At 38.7% G+C, this 10,766-nt stretch overlaps 1 protein-coding gene across 2 annotated transcripts; it reads right to left on the bottom strand.

Annotated features, from left to right (window-relative positions):
• Positions 1 to 1,855: 1,855 nt before the first annotated feature.
• On the bottom strand, positions 1,856 to 10,417 carry LOC113702675 (E3 ubiquitin ligase PARAQUAT TOLERANCE 3). Of its 2 annotated transcripts, none has more exons than XM_027223793.2 (15): positions 9,426 to 10,417; positions 8,313 to 8,424; positions 7,954 to 8,035; positions 7,681 to 7,847; positions 7,465 to 7,544; positions 7,113 to 7,178; positions 6,800 to 6,956; positions 6,570 to 6,718; positions 5,662 to 5,826; positions 5,282 to 5,584; positions 4,958 to 4,999; positions 4,584 to 4,842; positions 4,071 to 4,190; positions 3,848 to 3,929; positions 1,856 to 2,991 (listed from the first exon to the last, which is right to left on the bottom strand). In XM_027223793.2, the coding sequence occupies exons 1-15, from the start codon at positions 9,589 to 9,591 to the stop codon at positions 2,257 to 2,259; spliced, it is 2,685 nt and encodes an 894-aa protein (XP_027079594.1). In that variant the 5' UTR covers positions 9,592 to 10,417; the 3' UTR covers positions 1,856 to 2,256. The 2 variants fall into 2 exon arrangements, with proteins under 2 accessions (XP_027079594.1, XP_027079595.1); XM_027223794.2 differs by having other exon boundaries at positions 4,584 to 4,833.
• Positions 10,418 to 10,766: the final 349 nt, after the last annotated feature.

The following is a 10,766-nucleotide window of genomic DNA, read 5'->3' as shown; positions in this document are numbered from 1 at the left end:
CTGAATTTGTATGTATTTTTTTTCAGCACAAGAATCGTAGCTGAATGCTTAATTTGATAAGAATCAAGAGATTTACTTCAACTACTTTATCTTATCTACCAAATATATCCCTGTTTGTTAATTACATTCAAAATTCTTATCTAATTAAACAATCTAACATTTCTTATTCAAAATCCTTATCTAATTAAACAAAACAACCTGATATTCTCTATTCAAAATTTTTTTTTAACAATAGTATTTTTTTGCAGTAATTTTCATCCACAAACATTTATATTTTGATATATATTTTTTTTGTACAAATAAATATTATTTATGTAATGCAGCTTATCCACACACACGTGGCTTTATGACACTATATCGAAATATTAGATTTTGGTTGTCTGATTTTCGAAATGCTTCTCGTCCAAGATCAAAAGAAGAACGCTTTAACCAAATACATGCAAGATTGAAAAATGTAATTGAACGTGCTTTTAGAGTATTAAAAGCTCGTTTTTCCATTCTCAAAACGATGAAACCATACCCTTTTTTCACACAAAGAAACATTGTCATTGTATGCATTGCTCTTCACAATCATTGTCATTTTCATACCTAACAATTTTAAATTAATTAAATCATAGGTTTTATTTCCTTTTTGGATTAAAAGATAGAAGGGCAACATTGTACAATCTAGCTTATTAAGCATTAAATTATGAATATTTATCAAACAGTATAAATAGATTCAGTATTAAGATTAAGACATTCATATATCTCTTTTCAGTGCTTAAAATTCAGCAAATTAATTATTTCAGTATTCAGAATTCAGATTCAGTGTTATCAAACGGAGCCTTAGAGTGTTACATGAATAGGTTTGGGCACTGGTGAGAGGAGCTGAACGAAGCCAAGGCTAAGGAGAGTGGTCAGGAGAGAATAGAGCTAACTGTGAATTTACTTTGGCAAATCTGGAAGTCAAGAAATGGGAGGCAGTTTGAGGCCAAAAGGAAAGATTCAATGACAACAGTAAAAAAGGCAACTTTGGAGTGGAGGGAGTTCCAGGAGGCTCAGGAATTGGAAGGGGGAACAAATAGCTATAGGAACAAAGGAAAGGAGGAATTGTGTGGATGGAACGAACCAGAAGAGGGATGAGTTAAGATAAATTCTGATGCAACTGTGCAACAAAAGACAGACAGAGCTGGATGGAGGATGATTGCAAGGGACTGTCAAGGAAACATTCTGGGAGCTCGGGCAGTGCCAAATACAAGCTGTTCAAATGCAAAACAGGAGGAAGCTCTAACTTTAAGAGCTGCTATGCTTATGGCAAAACAACAGGGCTGGAGAAGAGTGGTGCTCGAATCAGATTGTAAGCAACTCATTGATAAAATAAATGGTGGGGAAGGAGATTCAACTATTGCAACTGTATTGTCGAATATAGTTAGCTTGAAATCCAACTTTTATGAATGTTGTTTTTCCTTCACGAGTAGGATTAACAACTTTGTTAGTCATTATTTTACAAAATTAACTTTAAGCTTGAAAAGAACTGCTGAATGGATGACTGACTTCTCAGCTTGGCTGCTTAAATTGCTTCAAGCAAATTATAGGGGCAGTTGCTCCAAAAGTTTGTAATCTGTTTTGGTATATAAATAAAGTGTTGCCGTTGAGGAAAAAAAAAAAAAAGGTTACAGGCTACATTGGAAGTTCCTTCCTCTCAAATTAACTACTTTTAAAGCTTGGAGTTGTGTACCCAAACCAAAACAAAAGCCCATTTATATTGCTGTCTTGAAGAAAAATTGTTAACAGATAAATTCACGGCAGCATAAACAAAAGAAATTCAAAGGACGAAATAGAAACTAATGTAGTAGGAAGAGACACGATAAACGAGTTATGGAGGAAGGTTTATTATTTATTCAAATAAAAAGTTGGTATCATTGCATTTGGTTGTACATAACGAGAACATGCGTGGGCTTCAATTTGAAAGCTCCAAGAAACCTAAGCACAAAATTCTACTGTTTTCCCAATTTGCCCACCAAAGAGATGGACACGGAAAAATGAACAAAATCAAAAAGAAAATGAAGCAGGCATCCATCCCGTTCATCACTGCCCTTCACCAATCCCCAGCATGCAGCCGGCCACGCCTGCAGAAAACGAAGAGCAATTCGCCCAATTACAGACTCACATTTGCTCTTCACCACGTCAACTACCGCATAGATGGATCCACAGCCCTTTTTTTGTTCTATGGGCTCTTCCGTTCAGCAGCATCCCTCCAATCCTCAGGGCTACAACCTACCTGTGCTTGCTATAGCTCCCACGTTCCTTCTCTCTTTCCCTCTTCGAATGCCTTGGCTCCTCCTCCCACTCTCTAGTTGCAGCCACCGGAGGCGATGACTCGTACCTTGATGGCCTTCTCTTGAAATGTCTATCGTCGTCACTACTCTCATGATCTACAGCAGCAGGAGCAGAACTTTTTCTTGTGGTTGATCCTGCTTTGTGATCTTCATAGTAGCCATTCGAAGAAGGGCCCCTGTGACTCCCCGAGCCACTAGCTGGTGCTTCAGTTGAAGACGTCAGCTTTCGCTTTTTTGGGGCTGCTTGATCTTCAGCAGGGAAACTGATGCGAGAGAATACGCTGATCTTCTGTTTCTTGTCAGCAGTGGAAACGGTTTTAGGCGCTGCAAGTGGTTCTGGAGTTGGTCTAGCAGCAGACTCTGAACGGTGGTGACTACTGCTACTACGCTGAGGCTGGTCACGGCGATGGCGGTCATCAGGGTGATCACGAGGGTGGCGACTGTCCAGGTGATGGCGGTCATCACTGTGATCACGGTGGTGTTGGTGGCTGTCCTGGTAATGCTCACTGCGATGGTCACGATGCCGGTGATGGTCGTCATAATCGTGATCCAAATTCTTCTTAGAAGACGGGCGTGGAAGTTCAGGATCACGAGAGCGGCGATCAGGGGATGGCCTATCTGAGCGATGGCGAGGACGGTGATTATCCGAGCTTGATGGCGGTGGAACAGCTTTCTACGAACAGAAATAAAAACAGGTAAGCTATAGCAATAGCTAATTCTAAATCAAAGTACATACATTCCTCGCATTCTAAATCCCGCGTTAAAGCCTGTTTTTCGTTGCAATTTTCCTTTAAAAAGTCAAATACATTTCATTTTCACTATTCTTTTTCCCAATTTTATTTTCGTTATTGGTTTGATGGTTTCCAGACCACACTGAGGGACCTGCGTGTCAAACAATGCATATTTCTATTATTGGTTTAGAGTGGTGATCATAGCGCATCCCCAAAAGACATAGAGTTAATAATAATAATAATATACGCCACCTAAAATACGACATTAAGAAACTTCAAATTGCCAGGATTAAGCACGGATATGGATGTTGGGAGGAACTTGGACAATCATCCGCTAGCGATGGAACACCAGAAAACAATGCGTAGTGATAATTTCACTCGCACGAAAGGTGGACAAGAAGCGGGGGTTGAATAGGGGCGGCGGCAGCCGTGCAGACAAATTGGTAAAATTTGTGATGCATAACTACACTGCATTTTCCCACTGAAATAAGACCAAGGCTGGGTGATGCGTTAAAGACCTGTAAGAAACCCAGAAATTTCTCATCCTCAGCCTTGGCAATCAAATTGAGCACAAGAGGGAAGCAGTGCAGACCATCACGGTTGCCCTTCGGTTCTGCCTTTTCCAATAAAACCTTTGATGAAATCCCACCCAGGTTATGGTTCAAAGAGAGGGAGGGGAGGGGAGGGGAGGGGAGGGGCCTCTTTCCACAATGATTACTCTGTTGCCAAGTCCATTTTGCCCAATAGTTCACAAAACCAAAAGAGGGAAGAGGAAATTTCAACGACAAAAGTACATACAGATTTAGATTTCCCTGAAGAAATGTCACCACTGCTGCTCACTTCCCTGCCAAACTCCCGATCTTTAGGTGGTAATTCTCGGCTGCAGACCCAATAAGCAAATAATTGTGTAAGAGTAAATCAAACATAACCAGATGAAGATCATCCAGAAACCAGGATACAAGATACAAGAGCATAAAAACACAATTAAAAATTATGAAATGTTCAAAATCCTCGCATTTACCTCTCACCACGTCTCTCAATTTCACGTTTCCTTTTCAAATTGGCTTTCCTAGCTTCAAATTCCTCCCGGCTCATCAAAGGGGGTCCAGCATTGAATCCCATCCCAAAGTCTGCAAGATCCCTGAAAAAGAGGACATTCATATGAAAATAAAACACCAATTGTAATCTGCTGCAAGAGACCAAGATACACAGCATTATATATACCCCTCTAACCAGAGGCCTCAAGTTGCACAGGCTGCAAATCACAGTGCGTCACCAGATTCAAGAAAAGTATATAGAAGGAACAGTGCTCCAAACCACTCCCCCCCCCTCTCTCTCTCCAACCCCAAAAAACCAAACACATATGAAGAGAGAGTAAAAACAGTCAGCTGATAACACAAGAATCAGTAACTTTGTGATAGGTTGCAAAAAAGCACAAGCCATCTTGATACAAAAAAGATATAATAGGAACAACAATCCCCCAGAAGCAAGAGAAACAAGAACTCCCTTTAGTTCATAAAACAAGAATCAATACCTCTGAGGAGGGCCAAAAGGCAACATGCAACCTTGTCCCCCAAATGGGTCCTGTGGTAAGACACCCCCAAATGGAACATCCAGTGGACCAAGACCAAAACCCATATAAGGAGCAGCACCAGGATACGGGGCCATGAATGCATCCATTCCAGGTTGCATTCCTGCCCAATAAGGATTATAGGCAGCAGGGCCCATAGGCATCATGTAGTTCTCAGCTGCAAGGTCTTGGGCTCTCCACTGCATCTCTGCAGCTGCAACTCCTTAAAAGATTAACCATTAAACAGAAGATTCAGTGGCACAGTTCAAAAAGCTCAACTAAAATGTGTTTTAATGTGTACAAGGACAGCAGAATGACAAGGTCTTACAAAAGCATACCATTTAAAGGCAAGCGAGCTTTCTTCTTTTTCTTCTTTTTTGCTGAAAGGACAGAAATTTATCAGTTAAAAATCATAAACAAATATAAGCCCTTACTCCAAGATGCCATCATGATTCTATACCAAAGGGAAATTTTCCCTGATCATATATATTCTGTTCGACTCCAGACAAAGTACAAGATTTCACTAAAAAGAGAACATTAAACTATCCTGCAGACGAACCCTACACTGCCTCTGGGTGGGAAATCGTGGCAGGATATTACCACAAATGTGAAAGGAATGCAAAAAAACATATCACAGGTATGAAAGATATCTGGGTAATTACCTGCCTCACTGGAAACTGGTTTCTGCTGCACTTCTTCATCAGGCAGAGGTGCACTCCCTTGAGATGCTGGTTCCTTCACACTTACTGACTCATGTGTAGCTTCAGAAGCATCTGCAACTTTTGATAATCTCACTTTCTCCATAGTTTGCTGTGGAGCAACAACAGCCTTAACCTCTTCTACAACTTCATGCACCTTAGAAGTCTCTTCTTTTTGAGCTGGAGGTGGCATGACCTGCTCTCCCTTTGAAGCCGCAGACTGCATAGGAGATGGAGCCTTGGGCTGTGGATTGCGAGATTCCATATCTGTAGAATAGAAGTATTTATAGTGAACTGATTATTATTCCCAAAGTACTGACAACAAACTTCTTAACAACACAAACCTGGAACCTGGAAAGTGCTGCCACCATTATCTCCACTGCTGTTATTGGACTCCAGTATTCGGTTAATGGTATCCCTCAATGTCTTGTTTGGTAAAAGATCATCTGCTAGTATATTTGTCGCCCCACACACGCACATTGACTTTGAAATAATATATTCTCTTATGCCTGTAAGTAACACTTAGTTATCAGAGAGAAAGAACCCCAAAACTACAAGCTATGCAAATGAGGACTATGAAATTAATTACAGGACGGAAAAATCCAAACAACAAGAGCCGTTTTTTTTTTTTCTTTGTTTCAGAACAAGCTCAGGAGGAGAGGGAAGGGAGAGCCAGCTAGTCATCCATAGAAATGCTTGCCATTTGGCATACATGTAGTATATCACTATTCATTTTTATTAGAGAACCAGTGAGTTTTAAGTTGAATACTCAAAATTTATTCAAATGAAACCACCTAGATATTCCAATAAGGCAATATGATTTCATATTCCGATAATAAATTCAGTAGAAAATTTCAACGTGCTACCATGTTGTCCACATGATTTTTTTTTTTTGGGGTGATCTTACAGATTTCAGTTCTCTTAAAACTTCCTAAACTTTAGTTTCAAAAAAGAAAACCAAAAAAAAAATCCATATGCGTTTAAAGCACCAAACTTATAATTTTATGCCAGACTGCAAACTACATATTCAAGGTTAAATATTATTGGTCCTACTTGTCTTGGTTCAATTATGATTTGTCCTTGTGGGGTCTTGTTCATAACATGTAAAAAAAAAAAGTTGGTACATAATGAGCACCAACAGAACAAACTAAATGATAGAATAACAGTTGTTGCACAGATACAACAACAATCCAGGCAAAGCAACATAGAAACACAAAGAAAAGAATGTTCAATCACCATCTGTGAGCCATACATTTGTCACAAAAACTCTTGAAACAACATTTGCTTGTAAGCACAGCATCTTTCATAACTTCTTTACACAACGGGCAATGAAGTTCAGGCGGAAGATCACCAACTGAGCGCGTGGATGGAAGCCCTTCAATTTCCTTTTCAAAAGCAGCCCTGCAACATATATGGACAGTAAACAAATGATCTTGCCCAAAAATAATGACCAATAGTTTCAAATGGAGAGAAACAGCTTACTCATTTGGTTTCAAAACTGCAACAGCCCCACTTGGCAATGCATACGAGCCATCTGGTGTGGCCATTAACATAGATTTTGGGATACCAGTTGGAGGTTTAACCCGCTTAATGTCATAATTAGGGTCACCGTTTGTTGGACAATGTTGAATAAAGTGTCCTATAAATCAGTGATTGGAAAAATTAGCAAAAGGACTAGTAGAAGGGAGATTTTATTTTTTCTCCTTTCAGAAAAAATAATATTCTATCTAAGAACTCTTAAACCTAATTTTAACCAAAGAAATCAAATTCAAATGTCAAGAATAGGAAAACGCACCAGGAACCTTGCACCTGTGACATACATAACCCTGAGGTGGTGTTTTTCGCTCCAATCCTCCTCGACCTCAAAAAAAGAAGAAGTGGTGTTCAGTTTTGACCACAATTCATTAACAGCAAAGCTAAACAACTAAAACAAAATAAAAAATCATTTATCTCCTTCCACTACAGCACCTCAAACCTTCCTTACACACGCAAGTCTAAATCTAGTTTTGCTTGAGGACTATTGTCCTATGCAACAAAAAACTGGAAAAAGGAAAGGAAACAAAACAAAGTGGAGGAAAAAAAAATTTAATAGTGTATTACGTATCTCAGGTAAGTTGATTTAAACAAAGACAAGTATAAGCGCTCACCAAAACCACGTCCTCCCATCATTCTTCCACCCATACCACGTCCAAAACCTCTACCAGGACCAAAACCATCAGCAGATTGGCTGAAATTAAATGTACAATGATAAGCCTATCAGACAAACAAAACCTTTTTCTTTTTGGTGAAGGAAAAGACAAAAACAAAAATAAATAACAGTTTTGAATGTTCAAATCAGCAAGCAGTAGCAGAAGATCTCTCACCGCTGCCAATCTAAGGCCGGTGTCTCGATTAAAGCCTTAATCTTACTGTCCTCGTCAACTATACTAGGGGGAGCAGCTTCCTGAACAAGATTGCTTGGTTGAGCTGGCAAAGTTTCAGGAATTGCATACAAATCATTACCAAATTCGTCCCATTCTGACTCATCAGGCTGCAAAGGTCAAAAACTCATTATTGCGTCTGTGTGCTTATCAACACTTAAAAGACAAAATTAATCTATAATAGTCTTTCAGGACATATTGCTTATAGAAGCTTACATATTTCATTCCAGATGACTCTACCCCTAAAAAGCTGCTCTTTACTGTTTGAACTTCCCCAGACTCACTTTCCACCTTTACCCTGCATCAGAGAGCACATAGTAAAACTCAACCAACATTAAGAAGCCTCTCAAAGTCACGTCTATGCTAGTCCAAATCTATCATCCTCTCCCTCATAGAATCTCCTTTTTATAGTGTAATTGATTTTACTCACCCACTCTCAAATCACTACAAACTGATCTTCACATCACCAAAATAAGACTTAAGAAAATGCACTAAGCTGAAAACAAGGACAAAATTTTTTGCTAAATCAAGCTCAACCTAATCAAATTGAGAAGTTTTAAGGATCAAGATTATACTCTTCAGATTCAGGAACAGGTGCTGTAACAATAGGCATTCGAGGTCGTCCAGGAACCCGACGAATTAAGACAGCAGTATTTTTTGGAATCAACATTGTTTCATCAAGGTACTCTGAAATTGAAAACAGAACAAAGTTCTATATAAACCCTGAAAATAATCAACATATGGACCAAACATAGCTCTAACTAAATTTAAACCTCAAAAAAGGCACATTTCATGTTGGGAACCAATTGATTCACCAAAACCAATATCAGCATCAATTTTCCTGCTCCTACTCAAACACGTGACAAGACTTGACGCTCACAAGAAAACCCCAAACTAAAAGCATGTCTGCAGGTTTTATATCTTAACCCTAAGCCCTAAATCTTCGGACTGAGAATTCTACTCGCTCACTAAAATTCAATCAGATACAGAGAAAGAGAAAGAGAAAATATTCTCACAAAGACTTGTCAGATTTCCTTCAGAAATTTTGAACCAAAGAAGAAATGACAACTTGGACGCAAGCAAAACTAGTGGGTGATAAATGAAAGAACCACATTCAGAGTTATCATTCAAACTAGAATTCCGTTTGAAAAGTTTGTCATCAAACAGACCATTCATCAACTACCTCACAATACCCATCAGTGGTCCAATTTCAAGGAAACAACTCTATAAAGACTTTTGACCTTATAGTAATAGAATCACATAAGAAAAACCAATTCTCCACTTCATATGCAGTGCCAATCGTGCAACAGGAAGTGGACAGACCAAAGCTCTCACGTGACACCTTATCTAGGATGCAATTATGCATCCCAACTATGAATTGCAGAAGATGAATTACAAATGGTCTCCTTGGATGACTTCTTTCTTTCCGCAAGCCTGAAATTGCTAATAACTCCATAAAATACTCACAAAGGTATTTCCTTTTGACTGAAAACTAAAATCTAGAACAGTATGACCAGAAAATTGCAAAAAATATAAACATGCTTGCGTCAATGTAGAAATTGTTTAAACAATTGTAAAGAATATGAACATATTTGCTTGAAGGAAGAAACTTTTATACTGATCATCTACAGCTTGCACATTGTTGTAATCAGATAAAAAAAGGCTGACCAATAGGAAGTCAAACCAACCTTCGTTAGTCTGGGCGTTGGTGACCACGAGGTCAAAATCAGTACCCCTGCCCAACTGCTTGTATTCAAATATTTTTTCTTTCAAATTCCCGACTGTTATAAAGTGCCCATCAATTGGAATTGAATCAAAATCTTTAGCACTTTTAAACTTGTAATATACAGCCATATTTGCTTTCTTTGTTTTTCTTTAAAGTTCCTTTTTCCCCCCTCTGAGAGAAATCAATAACAAACACAAATAACGGCCTTCAAACGACAAAAATATATGTATGGCCTGATATTGAACTCAAAAACGAAAAACAAGATAACAACAGTACAAAAATTGAAGAAATATCTATGATTTTTCTTCTTTTCTTTTCCTCAATAATCCAAGTAAGATCAAACCAATTTCTTCTCTCGAACAACTCAATAACTTCAGGACTTTCTCTCAGTCAAGCTACGGTAATCAATATCTTCAATTTCAATCCGTAAACCCAGCCTCCGATGCAAAAAAGAGTATCAAACTCTTGTTAGATCAGCAAAGACACGAACTTGCCCCTTCCTTGACACAACCGGAACCGCAGCGAACGCCGATGAATACTTGAGATCTCGAAAATCAACAGCCGCACCTCGAACTGAACAGCCAAAACAGAACAAATTCAATTTAGTTCTTCGGAAACCTCCGATCCTAGCGCCTCTTCGTTCTTCTAAGAAATTAAGCGGGCGAGCGAGGAAACTCGTATAAAACTCGAGAAAGTTTCTGTTTCTTTCTTCTCTGTAATACGATAAATATTTACAAAAAGCAATTCATGGTAAAATTCATGAATCGATCAGCGAACTTCGATGAAAAGTTCGTATATTGGAACAATCTGTGCCCTAGAATTGGATTGATTAAAAAGGGAGAGGGGAATTTAAGGACTAGGGCTAGGAAAATTGAGACAGAAAAAGAAGCAGACGAGTGAAAGCTTCTTTAATTTTATTTATCCAAGGATACTGTCGAGAAGGTCGTCGAAGCCCCCTTATATAGTGAGGGGCAGTGAGAAAGATTTTTACTTGTGCTTTACGACAGCGTTGCGTTGCCATCAAGCGGTTATGGACGCGTCCGGCTCTGGCCTAGTTTAGGATTTTTGCGTTTTCCAATTTTTGTTTTGCCTATGTTGTCGGATTATAATACTTTGATTGCTAAATAAATGAGGTTAAACGGGGGTTGCCTCGAGCTCATTTTGAATTGAAGATAAATCAGGTTACCCTAAAGGAAAAAAGATAAATCAGGTTACCAAATACTTACATTGAACTCTTTTTAATAAAAGCTCATATCAGATTAAATAATAAAAGAATTTTTTTGGATGAATATTCAAGTAAGAT

The sequence above is a fragment of the Coffea arabica genome, chromosome 8e (genome assembly GCF_036785885.1).
Source record: "Coffea arabica cultivar ET-39 chromosome 8e, Coffea Arabica ET-39 HiFi, whole genome shotgun sequence".
NCBI lineage: Eukaryota > Viridiplantae > Streptophyta > Magnoliopsida > Gentianales > Rubiaceae > Coffea > Coffea arabica.
Note: the sequence above shows the minus strand (reverse complement) of the source record. Positions and strands in the feature narration are given on the sequence as shown.

Coding starts and splice junctions, on each gene's coding strand:
- LOC113702675 (XM_027223793.2), bottom strand. CDS start 9,591: ATGGCTGTATATTACAAGTTTAAAAGTGCTAAAGATTTTGATTCAATT. Junction 6,719..6,799: donor GCAGTTTTGAAACCAAATGA/GTAAGCTGTTTC, acceptor TATATGTTGCAG/GGCTGCTTTTGAAAAGGAAA. Junction 5,000..5,281: donor ACCAGTTTCCAGTGAGGCAG/GTAATTACCCAG, acceptor CTGTCCTTTCAG/CAAAAAAGAAGAAAAAGAAG.